At 42.9% G+C, this 17,863-nt stretch overlaps 1 protein-coding gene across 2 annotated transcripts in view; it reads right to left on the reverse strand.

Annotated features, from left to right (window-relative positions):
* Window positions 1-5,252: 5,252 nt before the first annotated feature.
* The window catches only part of cps1 (carbamoyl-phosphate synthase 1, mitochondrial), a 217,527-nt gene continuing 204,916 nt past the window's right edge, over window positions 5,253-17,863 (reverse strand). For both annotated transcript variants that reach the window (XM_048534767.2, XM_048534769.2), the window contains exons 34-38: window positions 17,004-17,102; window positions 13,352-13,411; window positions 10,712-10,824; window positions 7,095-7,224; window positions 5,253-5,482 (exon numbers count right to left, since the gene is read on the reverse strand). In XM_048534767.2, coding sequence (XP_048390724.1) covers window positions 5,381-5,482; window positions 7,095-7,224; window positions 10,712-10,824; window positions 13,352-13,411; window positions 17,004-17,102 — 504 coding nt within the window. In that variant the 3' untranslated portion in view covers window positions 5,253-5,380. The remainder of the gene's footprint in view (window positions 5,483-7,094; window positions 7,225-10,711; window positions 10,825-13,351; window positions 13,412-17,003; window positions 17,103-17,863) is intronic.

Here is a 17,863-nt window from a genome sequence, read left to right on the forward strand (position 1 = left end):
CAGTTAGGATTATATTCACTGGAGTTTAGAAGAATCGGGGGAATTTAACAGAAATCTATAAATTTCTAACAGGCCTAGATAAGGTAAGCACGGGAAAGATGTTCGCAATTACCAGGGAGTCTAGAGTAGGGGTCACAGTGTAGGAAATTTAGAAATGAGATAAAGACAAATTTCTTCACCCAGCAAGTGAGTCTGTGGAGTTCTGTACTATAGAAAGTGGTTGAGGTCAAAACGTTGATTGTTTTCAAGAAGGAGTTAGATATCATCTTAGGTCTAAAGGGATTGAAGAGTATATGGAGAAAGCAGAAACATGGGAATGAGTTGAATGATCAGACATGATCATATTGAATGGCAGAGCCAACTTGAAGGACCGAAGGGCTTATTCCAGCTTCTATTTTCAATGTTTGTACATGGCATCTTGAATAGATTATAGAATAGAATCTCTACAGTGTAGAAACAGGCCATTTCAGCCAACAAGTCCACACCACCCCTCTGAAGAATATCCCACCCAGCCCCATTCCCCCACATCTAATCCCACCTAACCTAAACATCCCTGGGCACTATGGGCAATTTAGCATGGCCAATCCACCTACCCTGCATATCTCTGACCTATGGGAGGAAACCCACACAGTCACGGGAAGAATGCACAGGCTCCACATTGACAGTCACCCAAGGGTAGAACTGAACCTGGAACCCTGGCACTGTGAGGCAGCAGTGCTAACCACTGTGCCACCACACTGTCCAAAAGATGATACATACTGCTGTTACTGCGTATTGGTGGTATAAAGAGTGGATGCTTGTGTATGTGGTGCCAAACAAGGAGGAACTTTGTTCTGGATGGTATCGTACTTCTTCAGAGTTGTTGGAGCTGTCCCCATTAGGATAGTGGGAAGTAATCCAACACACTCCTGAATTGTGCCTTGTAGATGGTGAACAGAATTTGGGAGTCAAGGTGATTTACTTGTGGGTTGTCCAAATGAAACGTCCACTTAGCCCTTCTGGCTGAATATTGTTGCGAATTTTTCAGTTTGGCACTACATGCTCTTTGCTGTAATGTGCTGGCTACCCCATCATTGAGAATGAGGATGCTTATGTAGCTACCTCCTCCAGTGAGTTATTTAATTGTCCGCTGTTATTCATGATGAGAATTGGCAGGACTGCATGGCTTAGATGTATTCTATTAGTTGTGGAATCTCTCAGCTCTGTCTATCTCTGTCACTTGCATGCCAAACAACATAAGTTGCAAAAATTTAGTTGTAAACCAGAGGATTAGGAAACCAACAAAAGACTAAAAAAAAGAGAAAATAATTTTTAATAGTATACTTGCAAGTAACGTCAAGGTAGACAGTAACAGCCTTGTTAAATATATAAAAAGGAAGAGAGAAGCCAAAGTGAACATTGGCCACTCAGAGAATGATGCTAGAGAAATAATAATTGAAAATCAGGAAATGATAGATGAGTTGAACAAATGTTTTGCATCAGTCTTTGCAGCAGAAGAAACTATAGCGTTCCAAAATTAGTAAATAATCAAGGGGCAAGAGGAGGAGAGGAGATAAATAATAATAACTACCATTATAGAAACAAAGTGCTAGGGAAGCTAATGGTATTAAAGACTGACAAGTCCACTGGACCTGATGGGATACATTCTATAAGAAAGATAATAACAGCACTGGTAGTAATCTTCCAAGAATCCTTCAATTTTGGGAAAGTACCAAAATGATTGAAAATCTGCCACTCTAACATCTTTATTTAGAAAGAAGAGACAAATGAAAGGTAAATATAGGCCAGGTATCATAACATCTGCTATGTGGAAAATGTTAAGAGTCTATTGGAATGAATGTAAACTGTAAAAATGTAAATTTAGAAATACATAATATGATAAAGCACAGTTAGCATGGCTTCATGAAGGGGAATCACTCCTGACAAAATTAGCAGAGTTCTTTGAGGAGGTATCAACAAGGATAAACAGGAAATAGTGGATGCAATTTATTTAGATTTTCAGAAGATATTTGCTAATATATGCCTTACTCTACTTAATAAGAAGACACCCTATGTGTTGAAGGTAGCATATGAGTATGGTTAGAGAATTGGCTAACTAATAGAAGACAGAAATGTGGGATAAGGGAGGCATTTTCAGGATGGCAAACTGTAACTAGTGGGGTGTTGCAGGGATCTGTGTTGAGACCATGACAATTTACAATATGTATAAATGATGGGGAAATGAATTACCACCAGCAAATTTGTGGATGACAAAACGAATGATGGAAGGCAAATGGTGAAGATGGCATGAAGAGTCTGCCAAGGGATATAGACAGATTAGGTTAATGGACAAATGTTTGGCAGATGGAATATAATGTGGGAAAGGTGAGATTACACATTTTGGCAGGAACAAGAGGAGCTGAATGTTATTTAAGTTTGTAAGGACTACAGAAAGCTGTCTTCCGTGAATCACAGAAAGCTAGCATTCAAGTTCAACGGGTACGAGAGAAGACAAATGGAATGCAACCTTCATTTTAAAGGTAATGAAATGTAAAAGTAGGGAGATTTTGCTATAACAATGCTAAGTACTAATCAGACCACAGCTGAAATACTGTGAATGATTTGTATCCCTCACCTAAGGAGAGAAATATTGCTATTGGAGGCAGTCTAGAGAAGGCTCACTAGGCTGATACTGCATCTGGAGGGACTATCTTATGAGGACAGGTTGAGTAATTAGATTAGATTAGCTTCCCTACAGTGTGGAAACAGGCCCTTTGGCCCAACAAGTCCACACCACCCTTTGCAGCATCCCACCCAGACCCATCCCCCTATAACCCACGCACCCCTGAACACTACAGGCAATTTAGCACGGCCAATCCACCTAGCCTGCATATCTTTGGACTGTGGGAGGAAACCGGAGCACCCGGAAGAAACCCACGCACACGCGGGGAGAATGTGCAAACTCCACATGGACAGTCGCCCGAGGCTGGAATTGAACCCAGGTCCCTGGCGCTGTGAGGCTGCAGTGCTAACCACTGAGACACCGTGCCACCTTAGATTGGGTCTGTATTTATTAAAATTTTGAAGAATCAGAGGTGACTTTATTGAAACATACAAGATTCTCAGGAGCTTGACAGGGTCAATGTGGAAAAGTTGTTTCTCCTTCTGTGGGACAGTCTAGGACCAAAGGAAACAAACTCAAAATAAGGGGGTTATACTTTTAAGAGGAGGAACTTCTTTTCTGAGGGTAGAGAATCTGTGGAATTCTTTATCACAGAGGGCTGTCAAGGCTGGGTCATTAAGTATATTCAAGGCTGAGATAGACAAATTTTTAATTAGTAAGGGAATCAAGAGTTATGGGGAAAAGGCAAGAAAGATGAGCTGCAGACTTGAGGACTCCAGAAACGTAATTAAGGCTGTGGATGAAGAATCTAAAGGATCATCAACAATTTCACACAACAAACTTGAAAGATAGGAAAATTGTAAAAGAATTCAACTCTAGGATACTTTGGCAGCAGAATTTAGAAGAACAACACTGCTCAAGGGCCTGGACTATCCAAAGACAGATGCTGTCAATTGGAATCTTAAGTGAAATCCACCGTTAATCAGCTAATAGCTAAGATGAGTTGTGAGGCTTAATTTCTTATTTGATGTGTCTTATTTTAGTTGCTACGTGCAACAACATTTAAATAATTGCTTCAGTGTTTGAGTGTCTGGGAGATTTCTTAATAAGTACTCAATTAAAGATAGCTTGTGGCAATTTACACACAACTTTTTTTCTGCCTGACTGGACAATTTCACACCTTCCTATATTCTAATTGCCAGATCTTTGTCCACTCAACCTACCTTTGTAGAATCCTTATATCCTCTTTACAATGCAATTCTTGCTTATCTTTGTATCATTCAGATTCTCTTGAGGGGCAACAGTTGCAGAGAAGACAGGAGTAGATTGGCAGAAGAAAGGATAGGCATGAAATGGTTAAAGGAATGGGTGCTGAGAAATAAAAGCAACTTCAATTTGCCTCAGTATCACCAAGTTTGTGCAGGGCTTGGGTCAGATGAAGCACAGCTCCTGATCATTGCACATATTCTTATGAGGGTACAAATCAGGGTAAGGCAGGGTAATTGTGCCATCTTGCACTGAAGAGGCTGCTGACCCCTCCTGCCCAGTGGTGAGTGAATGGACGGTGCCCAAGCTGGTGGGACCATTACAGGTTTGTGGGCAGGTGAAGTGAAAAGTATGTGAAGGAATGAAATGTATGAACAGGCATGATCACACCCTCCTCCCTACAAAAACAGCACAGTGTTTAATTAAACAATGATTTATTGCTGTTCAGATACAGTTATAAGGAATTATACAGGATCACAGCAGAGGGATGACATGTACATGAAGCACTATGAAAAATAAAACACCAGCCCTGTTTGTGGCCATACATTATATTAGTGACAGCCTGACTCATTTTCTGAAAATTACATTGGTTCTACTCTTGGATGTCCAGTGAACCAGAGATAGTGCTCCTCTACAATGCAAAAAGCCACTTGGCACAGAGAACATATCTTCTCACTGGGATCAGGGGTAATAGGAAGAAGGTACAATGTGTCTGTTGCCATTTCAAGATCATGAGTAGCCACACCACACACACACATCAGATGGACGGGACCTGTAAACGGCCACGGGCGAGAATCAGAAAACATATTGGAACTCTACAAATTCCAGTCAAGCCCAGACTAGGGCAAGATCCTCAGAGGAATATGAGAACACTGCAGGTTAGCAATGGGCATGTGGAGGGCCCTGGGGCAATTCAAGCTCAACGCCAAGCCAACCCATCACTTGTCATCAGTATAAAAGGGCCCACTTCTGATTCATTAATTGCGAGGACTGAAACAGTGCCAATTGTGTAACCCAGGGAGCAACTGTTGAATTGATAACTCTGCTTTATCATCATGGCTGCAGTAGGAGTGAAACTTGTGGTTACAGGCACTTCCAAATCATTCCAGGATCATTCGAAGCAAAGACCTTATGAGAACACAGTCCAGGAGCAGCAATATACTCATAGCTCGCTCAGGACAAAAGGCAGGGGAAACAGCTAGGTCGGCGGGGGGGGGGGGGGGGGGAGGGGGGGGGGGCGAGTGGTCTTGCGTTACCTACTGCGTTAACAGTGTTCTTTCCATTACCATGTACAGTGGGAGAAAGAGAAGGATTTAGAACAGGGAGTCATTTCCATAGTGCTTAAACCTCCAAAAACAAGAGCTGAATTAGGTGAATCTCGTGGTTGCATTGAAATCTCTCTCTCTGTTTATTCAAACTGTTACAATAAGAACATGCTTTTGTCCGTGTCAGAGAACCGACTTTGTACACGTGGAGTGAGGGCCTGCACAAGTCAGGCTTGACGGGAGCCTCTCACTGCAAACCTCTGATCACACTGTTCTCTCGATAGTGGTACAGGCTAGTGGAATCCAGTTTCCCGCAGTGTTTAATCGCTTCGGCAAAGAGTTTTGCCACCTGAAAGGGTATAGGAAGAAATCAATAGCATTTCCAAATAAAACACTGAGACCCAGCCAGCTTGTATACTCAGCTCGCTGAAGGCTGTTTCCCTAAAAGTGAGAGAGTGGGACAGCAGTGGATGAAGTTTTGGAATTTGCCATTGGACTGGCTACAGTGACCCCGGGATGGCGGTTCTTTGTCAACAACCCTACAACATTCATACACAGACAGCACTGTCCACTACTCAGTGATAGGTGAAATACACCAGGAGGAATGGTGAGAACCCGTAAGGACGATAGAGCAGCACTGCTCAAAAGAGGAGACTCTGGTCTAAGTAGTATTAATGAATTCTCCCGAGGCTCTGCAGGACTCAAATCCTGCCACAGGAGCTGGTGGAACTAAAATTTAATTCCTCAGTTTCAGATTGAAAGTTGAGAAAACGGTCATCAACTCAAAAAAAAAGCCACATCATTCCCTTGGTTTTGCGGTTTCCTTAGTTTTATAAATAGAATACGAAGCCACAATGATGTATCTAGCTCTGGGCAGACTTCTGGAAGAATTTCAGAGGGTGCAGATTCACACCATGCAGAAGGAATCTGGCTTTACAGAGAGACCAGCAAAGCTACAATTGTTCATGCTACAGCAGAGATTTAATCGGAGGTTTCAAAACAAGAGGAGGTCAGAAAAATTCTCCAAATGTATCCCTGTTTACACTATTAAACCATTGGGCCCAGAAGAGAAATGAGGATTGTTTGACACCATGAGTTACTCTGATCTGAAATTCTCTGCTTGGAAAGGAAACTGAAAGATCACTCCACAGAGACTCCCCAAGGGAAGTAGGATTTAAAAGAGGAAAATCAAAATAGTAGAGATGTGGGGATGGAATGAACAGCAGAGCTCTTTAAAAGAGCTAGTACAGGTTTGAAAGGTTGAATGGTTTCTTTCAGTGCCGTATAGGAGTGAAAGAAGGTTTGATAAATACAGTAAGAGCCTGGTAATCCTCTGGCTGGGCACACGATTCCAGAGTGATCTGTGGCCTCCCCGGTGCTAGAGTCAAGGAGGTTGCTGACAGAAGAGAGTGAACAGCCAGTGGTCATGGTCCACTTTGGAACCAATAACATAGGAGTAAGAGGAATGTGGTCCTGCAGTTAGAATTTAGAAAGCAAGGTATGAAATAAGTAAGGATTAGCTCGGGAATGATAATCTCTAGATTACTCTCAGTAACCTGTATAAGAAAGCTTAGGAACAGGAGGGTGAGATTATGTAAAAGTGGATGGAAAGATAATGCAAGGAGGAAGAGATTTAGATCCCTGGGACATTATGAACGTTCAATTTTATTCTATGATAACTTATTCGTTTATCTCCTTCCTCACTTTCACAGGGAGATGCAAGGAAACCAAACAGTGAGGATGATGGGTGGACAGAGAGCTGCTTGCCTGGAAAAGGAAAGGATGATATAAACCTGTCTCATTTATTAAAGCCATTTTCAGATCTGTGCATATGACCAAGGAATTCAGAAGGGGATTCTGAATCTCTTCCCTCCTTTCACTGTCAAATTGCCAGCTTTAGTGAGCATCTCACCAGGATTTCCATTGGGAGCAAAGTTGTGGAGTACAGACAGTATTATTACCTGAAAATTCGTGATGAGAGGTACAGCATGATCAATGGCCATTCTACGGATCAGGTAATTTTCCCTCATAAAGCGGGTGTTATTGTTGGGCAGGTTTATAACCAAGTCAATGGCTCCATCATGGATCAGTCTGAAAAGACAGTCACAGAATTGTTATGGTGCAAGAGGAGGCCATTCAGCTCAACATGCCTCCGCTGGTTGTCTGAGCACTTCAACTTCTACAGTATTTTCCCCACAACTGGTAACATTGTTCCTATTTAAATAAAAACTCATTGTGCTCTCAACTGAACTTGCCTCCACTATGCTTTGAGGCACCGCATTTGTTACTGGAGTCATCAGTGTTGTGAAAAAGATCATCTCGCATTATATTTGCTTCTTGTGCAAATCACTTTATATCCGTGTCCTCTGATTCTTGATCTTTTTAGAACTTGGAAGAGCTTTGGCCATACTGTTGATAGTGAGTTAGGAAGCCATTGAACACAGGACTGACTGCACGGTGGCACAGTTGTTAATACTGCTGCCTCACAGCACATGAACCTGGGTTTGATTCCAGCCTTGGATATCTATGTGGGGTTTGCACTTCTCTGTGTCTGTGTGGGTTTCTGCTGGATGCTCTACTTTCCTCTGACAGTCTAAAAGTATGCAAGTTAGGTTGATTAGCCATGCTAAATTGCTCTGTCTTCTCCTGGGATGTGCAGGCTAGATGGATTAGCTATGGTAAATACAGGATTACGGGGATAAGGGTTGGGTGAGGTCTGGGTGTGATGCTTCTCAGATGGGTGGTGCAGACTCGATGGGCTGAATGGCCTCTTTCTGCACTGTAGGGATTCTATGATTCTGTGGACAGGTCGTGTGGAAGAAAGCTGGAGGTTGGAATTAACCTTAAGAATGTATGTTGGAAGAGCGAACAAGGCACAAGGAAGACACAATAAATGGAAGTGTAGAGGAGCCCAGGTAACTGGAGTATGTGTAGCAGGATAACTAGATGAGTTAGTCAAGAAGGTAGGCAAGATATTTCCCGTTCCTTTATATTTCTCGCCTGGGCCTGTTGCACTGCTCCAGCAAATTCAGCACAAACTGGAAGAACAGCATCTTGACTTTCGCTTGGGATCCTGCAGCCTGCAGGATTCGAAAATGAGTTCAATAATTATAGAGTCTGAACACCTTTTCCTATGTTCTTTATCCATCTCCATACTCCAGGCACTATCAACACATAGGCTGCTTTCATCACAATCAACCCATTTTCACCCACTAACGATCTCTATTGTCGGCACTTTTTTCCCTCCCTGACTTACCATTATCCTTCCCTTTGTCTGCCTACTGTCTTCCTCAGGGCTCAATTTTCCCACTTATTTATTTACTCCTCCACTCCGAGTTTCTACAGAAATTTCTGTTTTAACTTCCCTTTACTTGTCAAGGCTTGAAGTATAGGGTAAAGAGGCCATGCTAGAATTGTTTAAAGCAGCCATAATACTGCACACAGTTATGTTCATATTGGAAGGGTGTGCTTGCACTAGAATTCCAGGGGAATTGATATGGTGAGACATTCTCAACATGCTTGTGAGGGAACATGAGCAGGCTCTACTAAACACAAGTGTAGTCAGAGAGGAGGCCTCTGGAGCACTACAGATTTTGACTCCAGCTCAAGCTCCTTTAGAATACAGCCAGTAGCCATTCATAGTGTAAAGTTATAATTCAGCTTTATGCCACAATTTTCAAGGATATTGCCAGAACTGGGGAATTTTAATCATGAGGAAATACAGAGATGATTTTTTGGAAGAGGAGCTTGAAGGGATGCTGAACTCAAGTGTATAAAATGACAAGGGGTCAACGATGAGTGGTTAGAAAGGGCCCGTTAATCACAGTAAACAGGGGCACAGATGTAAATTATTGGAGGGATTAAGCAGAAGTTGGAGGTCATTTGTTTTCACCCAGAGGTGGCAGTGATCTGGAACTGTCTGCTTGAAAGCATGTGTGAGAAACAGGTATTTCCATTATAATTGCAAACTGTTTTCGAATACACTCCTGAAACACTGTCCAAGAGGCAGAAACTGGCATTAAACTAGATAGCTTCTCGGAACAAATGGCCTCTTCCTGTGCTGTAAGTTTCAGTGATCCTGTAGTTCTGTGTGGATGCTCCTTTAAACCTGCCTCTTTAATGATGTCTTTAGTCCTGTTCCCTCTGGGTGTCAGGCTGTGTTTAGTAAAGTGCCCATCCAGCACCTCAGGGTATTTTTGCTGTTCTCATCATTAAGCAGTATCTATGCCAAAATCCACCCATATACAAATCCCAGGAGCCATTTCTGTGTAACAATCCACTAAAGATAGGCCGCAGCCAACTCCATATCTGGAGTTGCTCACACCAGCTAGCTAGTTCAGCACACAGTCACAGAGCCCACAGGCCTAATTACTGGGGCCTGCAACAAGTGCCAGTGAATAATTGACTGCCAGAACAAGATCTTGTAGTTCAATCTGGAAGAATCCTGCTTTGTCCGTTGTGACCTCCTGCTGAGTGCTGATCTGCTCTGTGGGCCTGGGTCCTCAGTTGGACATTCTCATTATCTTTAAAACTTCTTTTAAATCTTCTAGAAGTCTACACATTTTGTAAAGGCCTGATAATGGCAGGCCATTCGAGAAACAAAGGAATTTTAAACTCAGTATCATTCTAATAGTCTTTGAAGGGTTCTGAATTCTTCAACACATAATGAAACCAAATGGATCTAGTATTTTAAAAGAATCCTAAATCAAGGCACTATCAATAGATACGATGGAGGTCTCTATTTCACACTCGGACATCCTCATTTTACACATACACACACACTTCCTTTACCTTAACCCTAACCTCCTCACCCACTATTAACATTACAGACTCCTGTACAATAATCTCTTTACATTTTCTCCCCTACCAAATACAACGGACAGTTTTGCACTGTGCACATTCTTGACATTTTCCCTATCCACATCCGTTAAATGTCATTTTCCAGAGTGCCACTTCCCCATCAATTCTGCCTCAGTTCCCGTAGTTTATCTTCTTCCAAGCTGTTCACACTGACATAAATCATTGTGCTAACAATGAACATTCCTTAACATATTACTACCTTGTACAGCATTTAAAGAGAGAAAGGTCAGCATTCTATTTGGATTTATCATTAACATTGGTACCTGTTCATAGTAACAAAACAAGTCTCACTGGAGTGATTCCTGTCAGGTTTTACTAACTGCATATTTACCAATAATAACCTGGTGCAACAATATGACTAATTCTTTATGTGTCCCAAGGTCAGAAAAATCCTAGAGATTACCAAGTAAACTACTATGTGGCATATTGTCAAAACTCTGCTTGAAAAGTTTATTGGGTAGACTTTTCCAGTAGATTTTGTTTTTTTTTAAACAGTGAAATTGCAATGAAATCCTACACAGGACGTTTAGATGCAATATCAAATTTCTGCACTCATCATATTTGCTTTCAAATTATTCACCCAAAGCAGCTGGAAAGTATGACAAAAAGCACCATTCACAATTAAATATTAAGGTTTGAATGGAGTAAAAATCTAATGGCTGACCCTCTACAAAAGTCAGCATACAGAGAATCACTAGCAACTACAATAGACACTCACTTGGTAAAAGAAGGAGCTGATGAACTGTGATCCTCTGCATCAGGCCATGAGACGGGGGCAGTGGGCACATCATTGGCATTTAACCAGGCAGCTGTCCCCTCTGTGGCATAGAGCTTCAATGAAACAAACAAGAGATTTCACATTAAACACAGTCATGTCACATCCTTCACCACACTGACACCAGTGATTGTACAGGTTTTCAGGAACCCCCAGATTAAGGGTTATCTGATCTCTGAAAGTCTACAAGAGAACACAGAATGACTGGTACATCCCAGTGACAGAGCGAATCGCTGTGTTATTACATAGAACATAGAACATTACAGCACAGTACAGGCCCTTCAGCCCTTGATGTTGTGCCAACCTGTCATACCAATCTGAAGCCCATCTAACCTACACTATTCCATGTACATTGACATATAAGATGGTGCACTGGAGCTGAAGAACACCTTCATCAGGGCTAACTTCAGAAGGGCACAGAGATGAGAAAGCTTAAATCAGGAAATAATAGCTTTCTCTTGCAATAATTCCATACAGTGTGGGGTCATGGTACGGGGCGGAGTCACAGTACAGAGCATGCAAGGTCAAGGCATAGGACAAGGACATGGTACAGGGTGGGGTGATGGTATAGGGCAGGGTCACAATACGGGATGGGTCACAGCTCTACCTGAGACTCTCCTGCAATATGTAGCTGTTTTGGAACAGAGCTGTAATACCAATACCTCTCAACACACCAAAGAATGATGTGACAGAACAACATGGTTTCAGAGTCACACAGCACAGAACCAGGTCCTTCACAGTTATGCCAGCCAACAAACACCAAGCTACATGAACCCATTCACCTGCACTGGACCAAAGCCCTAGAATTTTGAATGCTTGTCCAGATGCTTCTTAAATGTTGTAAGAGTACCTACCTCCACCACCCTTGCAGGCAGCATGCTCCATATTTCTATCGCCTTCAGGATGAAAAATTTCCCTTCAGATTTCCTCTAAATCACTTGCTCCTCATCTTAAACAATGCTATCTGGTCTTAGACATGTCTGGCATGGAGAAAAAAATTCTCATAATCCACCCTAAGACTCTCTCAGTCTGAGTAGCGATTGGAACCAGGTGGATCTTGTTGACTACAGGATCCTTGATTGGGTTTTTCAATCTGGGGCAACCAGGAAGCCCTAGCTGACCAACATAAATAGGAGATTTAGAATCTCCTCAGTTCAGGGGACTGACTACAAGCTGGCTGGTGAAAGCCAGCGTACTGTGCACAAGTAAATAGAGGGTGAATTGGTGATGGGATACCGGCCTCTGTGTAGTTATTTAAGTTTGTACACCTTAAATAGATTCCTTCCTCAGCCTCCTCTGCTCCCAGGAAAACAAAACCAGCCTATCCAATCTCTCCTCACAACATGAGACATGAATCCCCTCTGCATCCTCTCTAATGCAATCATGTTCTTTAGGCAGTGTGGCTACTAGAACTGCAATGGGCTGGGCATGTCATCTATGTGACCAACAGGAAACTCTCAGGCAGGTACTGTATTCCCAGGTTTGAAATGGCAGGTGAGCACCAGCTGGACAGAGGATGCACTACAGTGATACCTTAAAGGCCTCACTGACAAAGAATGGCATTTCCACAGACACCTGGGGATCACTAGCCCAAGACCTTATAAAGTGAAGAAGGAGCATCCTGTGAGGTATCAAGCACCTTGAGACTTGCATTGGAAAAAAAAATTGAAGACAGGCAAAAACAGTGAAAGGAGCACGCTGCCACACCAATGCCCCACTCATCCCCTCCTGTGACCACCACCTAACCCAAGTGCCCTACAGCCTGTGGTAGGGGTATCAGTCTATACAGCCATCTATGGGCTCACCCTGAGAGTGGAAGAGAGATTTCCTCGTCAGTGTGAGACGACTGAATGATGATGATAACAACACAGTATTCCATCTGTGGTTTAACAAGTGTTTTATAAATTTGTGACAAGATTTCCTTGCTCTTATATTCTATGCCTGCCAAAATTAGATCTCACACTCATCAGGATTAAATTCCATCTGTCATTGCTCTGCCTAATGTAGCAACTAATCAATATCAGTGAGTAGCCTGAGGCTATCCTCCTCACTATCAATAACGCCAATTTTCAAGTAATCTGCATACTTACTATTTATACCTTCTACATTCACATCCAAGTTGTAAATAAACATGTGCGAACAGCCAGTGGATCGTATCGATGGGCCCTATTTCCCTGATGTTGTTGTGTGGAACTGGAAAGGAAGTCCTTCCAGAGAGCATCTGGAGCAGGACACTGAAAACCAAGGCCAGGTGATGAGACAGCCTGCTAGCCCAGTCTCTGAATCCCAGTCAGATACGAATGTTGCCTTTAAAATCTCCAACTGAAACTAACAGTATCTCTCAAGCTGCAGAGAGCAGGTGAGGAATAATCAGTTGTCCTAGGAGCCACCTGCCTGATGTTTCTCTGTAAGGTGCAACACAGCAATGCCAGGGTCTTGGTGCTGGGTTCAGTGAAGACTGTGATCAGACATTGTGACACTGGGAACACTAAAAGCTGTGTGAAAGAACAGCACACCTTTCCCAGCTTTAATTGGTAACACTACACTGTAATCATCTGTTTTAATCCAGGTGTGGAGACCTACCTCATATCCCTGCTCATGAAGCTGTTGTGCAGTGTCAAGGAACTTTGATCGAAAAGAACTCTGCAAAAACAATTAACGAAAGTGAGAATCTCTATATGGACTGGGAGAAAAACGTCATGTCTTGCTATAACAGTCACCTCTGACCATCAGGATCAAATAAAAGTCTCTGCAGGCTAGATACCCTCTATTTTAACACCGCTGACCATGTTTGACTGGTGCAGTTCACAGTCAAAGGGGCTGAGTACCCCAGATCAGAACAAACTGAAGCTCCACTGACAACTGGTCCAATTCAGTTGAAATAAATTCCAATCAAGAGTAGCACAGCGACATCGACATGAAAAGCACAGAGTCATACAGCACAGAAACAGACCCTTCAGCCCAATTCATCCATGTCGACCATTTGTCCTAAACTGAACAAGTCTCATTGGCCTGTGTTTAGCCCAAATCCTTTCTTATCCATGTATTTGTCCAAATGTCTTTTAAATGTCATAACTGCACCCATCTCTACCACTTCCTCTGGCAGTCACTTCATACACGCACCACCTTCTGTGTGAAAAAGTTGCCCCTCAGGTCTCTTTTAAATCTTTCCCCTCTCATCTTAAATATATGCTCTCTAGTTTTGCGCTCTCCAATCCGAGGAAAAGACCTTGGCTATTCACCTTATCTATGCTGCTCATGATTTTATAAATCTCTATAAGGTCACTCCTCAGCATCCTACGCTCCAGGGAGAAAAGTCCCAGCCTATCCAACTTCTCCCTAAAACTCAAACCCTCCATTCTCACTAGTATCCTGCTAAATCATTTTAGCACCCTTTCCAGTTTAATAATATTTTTTCTCTGGCAAGGCAAACAGGGTTATACGCAGTACTCCAAACGTGGTCTCACCAATGCCTTGTACAGCCATAACACGATGTCCCGACTCCTGTACTGAATGCCCTGACTATTGAAGGGAAGCATGCCAAACGCCTTCTTCATCACTCTATCTACCTGAGACACCACTTTAAAAAAAACTATACACCTTCACCCCAAGTTCCCTATGTCCAATAGCAATCTCATACCATTAACTGCAAGTCCTGTTCTGGTTTGTCCTTCCAAAATGCAATGCCTCACACTTATCTAAATTAAACTCCATCTGCCAGTCCTCGGCCCATGGGCCTGGTTGATCAAGATCCCATTGTACTATTAGATAATCTTCTTCACTGTCCATTATACCACCAATTTTGATGTCATCTGAATACACACTAACCATGCATCCTGTGTGCTTGAACAACTATGGACACAGCACCAACCTTTGAGGTCTACTGCTGGTCACAGGCCTCCAGTCTCAACCCTCTACCAGCACCCTCTGTCTCTTACCGTAAAGCCAATTTTGTATCCGATTAGCTAGCTCTCTCTGGGTCCCATATGACCTAACCAATTTAACAAAATCTTTTAAATTCAAAGATTTAGGTAAAGAATAAGGCCCATAAACAGATTGATTGGTCCACCAAGATGCAAGCTGTAATGGTCAGTCCATCATGGGGTAGGATGCAATGGAATCCATCATGGGGCAGATGTAATGGTCAATCCACCACAGGACAGGTTGTAGTTGCCTGGCCATAGCAGCCTGCCTCATGATGGACTGACCACTATGGGACTGGCTGTAACAGTCAGTCCACTATGGGACTGTCATCTTTCATGAGGCACGTTATTTCATTAGCAGCAGCAGCTACACAAATTGGGCAGGACATTTTTCAGGGAGTGCAGCTCAAGGTTAGAACCTGCACACGGCATCTCTTAGATGGGAAGGTTGTAACACTGCCACTACCTCACAGTTCTGACCAACCAGCAGACTCTCCTAATCTCCTCACTTTCCACAGGCGAACTGTCCAGATGTGCAAGTTACCAATTAATCAATTTGTCGCTGCTATAACCAGAGCTTCTAAGTTTACTGTGTTTATGAATTCTACTCATGCAGATTTCACTTTGCTGGAGCTAACATCCTTTCTCATGACTGTGTTAATTTGCTCTTTAACCAGCAAAACTATCCCACCTCCTTTTCCTATTTGTCTGTCCTTCCTAAAAACCAAATTGCCCTCGATATTCAGTCCACATCCCTGATCACTCTGCAGCCACATCTCTGTAATTCCAACTATATCATACGATTTATATTTATTAGCCTGATTAATCCATTCACCTTAAGGTTTTATGTTCTTAGTCCCATTCCAATTATTTTGCACTGTGGCCTATTTGAATCTTGCCCTTGAATTCTCTGCCTTTTACTTATCATATTTTCTAATATTATTGGTTTTGCTCTTGTTTGTCTCTCTTCTGCCTCCTTGTACATGTTCTTCCCCCTCTTACCATTTCAATTTAAAGCGTTCCCAACTGTACTAGCACATACTCCCACTCTCCCACCCAGGACATCAGACTTGGTCCTACTCAGGTGTAAATGGTCCAGTTTGTACTGGTCTCGCCTCCCCCAGAACCAGAACCAGAACCAGACCCAGTGCCCAAGAATCTAAGCCACCATCACCCCACTCCCAACACCACTCCTTCGGCTGATATGATTCATCTGACCTATCCCACTATTTCTACTCTGAGTAGCATGTGGCAGTAGGAGCAATGCTGAGATCACTATCTTTGAGGTCCTGGTTTTCAACTTACTTCCTAATTCCCTATATTCTGCATTTAGCATTTCATTTTGTTTTTTTGACCTATGTCATTTGTATTATTGTGTTCTACAACTCACTCTTCCCTCTCCACAATGTCCTGTAGCTGCATTGAGATATCCTTGACCCCAGCACCAGAGAAGCAACATATGATACTGGAATCTCATTCACGACCACAGGAATGCCTATTTATACCCCTTATAATTGTTAAATAGAATTCCCTACAGTATGGAGACAGGCCATTGAGCCCATTAAATCCACAGTGACCCCCTGAACAGCATCCCACCCAGACTCTCTCCCCTACCCTAGCCCTGTAACCATGCTCGTCTGCCTAACCTACACATCCCTGGACATCATGGACAATTTAGCATGGCCAATCCATCCAACCTGCACATGTTTGGACTGCAGGAGGAAAGTGGAGCACCCAGAAGAAAACCACGCAGACACAGAGAGAATGTGCAAACTCCACACAGTGTCCAAAGGTGGAATCAAATTTGGATCCCTGGCACTGTGAAAAAACAATGCTAATCACTGAGCTGTCATGCTGTCCCTATTACTGAATCTGCTATAACTACTCCATAATCACACTTTCTTCTCCTCTCCCATGGAGCAGAGCCAACTGTGGTCCAAAGAATTTGCTGTTGCTACTTTCCTCTGAGAGGCCATTCCCCTCAAAAGTGATGTCTCTGTTTTGCAGGGGAATGGTCACAGGAGGGTTCTGCTCTTCCAGCAAAGTTCTCTTGTTCTGACACCCATTCCCTCCCTGCCTGTGAGGTGACCACCTCTCTGTACCTACTGTCCACAGCACGGTGCTCTCAACCATTTGTTCACATACGCATCACAGAGTCAGTCGAATTCCCTCCCCACTATACTCAGATTCCTGGTGGTCAGGGCCTGCTCAGGAGTGAAAGAGGCCTGTTTTCTGAGCTGTGGTTAGAGGCACACACCAATGTGAACCTGACTCTCTGTGGGGAAGGCTGATTCTTGTTCCCAAACTTATACCTGAATTCCAATGAGAATCCCTTTCTGAGGTAATTTGAAGCCTGTGGATAGGATTGCCTTCAGGAATGCAGAGTAAATATTGGGCCCAAAGCAAGCAACCTGTTAAACAGAAGCAGAGAAGATTCAGTATGCTCACATTTCTCAGATAAATCAGGGAAATTGTCAATTTGGTTCTGTGGAAAAAATATCTCACACCTTGGAGTCAGAAAGTTTTGGATTCAATTGTTACCATGCACAGAGGCCATTCAACTCACTGTGCATGCATCAGCTCTCTGAAGGAGTTTTCAAACTTCGTGCCACTCTCCTGCCTTTTCCGTGAGGCATTCCTCCTTTCAAAATACCCACCAAATAATTTTTTTGGATGCCATACTTATCAGCACTGCTTTCCAGAACCTCATCACTCACTAGTGAAATGGTTTCATCTGAAAGAAGTCTTGGCTAACATTCTCGTGCAACACTGAGTTATGGCTATACGGCTTGAGGGCCTTTTCTTTTAGACAGGGAGGTTAGATTCAGGCATTGTCAACTAAAAATGGAAAATACCATGGAACTATTGCAGAGGTGAGCTGGGGAAATATCCCCAGTGTCCCAACTAATATTTATCACTCAATCATGATCACTGAAATCAAACAATCAGTTTGCAATTCTTTTGGAATTTATTGTGCATAGCTTGCCTGCTCAGCTTCACACACAGGAGGAGTGGGATTTCCAAAATAAACTTCAATCAGTGAGAAATTGGTTCAGATTATCAGCAAAACCTCTGCTGGCTCTTTCCGCTGCCAGTGGTAGTCAGTAAACCATCAGGATGTTTCACTGTGTAATGACTCCCAGGTCAGTAAGCTAAAAGAGATAAATGGACT

Source organism: Stegostoma tigrinum, chromosome 7 (genome assembly GCF_030684315.1).
Source record: "Stegostoma tigrinum isolate sSteTig4 chromosome 7, sSteTig4.hap1, whole genome shotgun sequence".
NCBI classification, from domain to species: domain Eukaryota; kingdom Metazoa; phylum Chordata; class Chondrichthyes; order Orectolobiformes; family Stegostomatidae; genus Stegostoma; species Stegostoma tigrinum.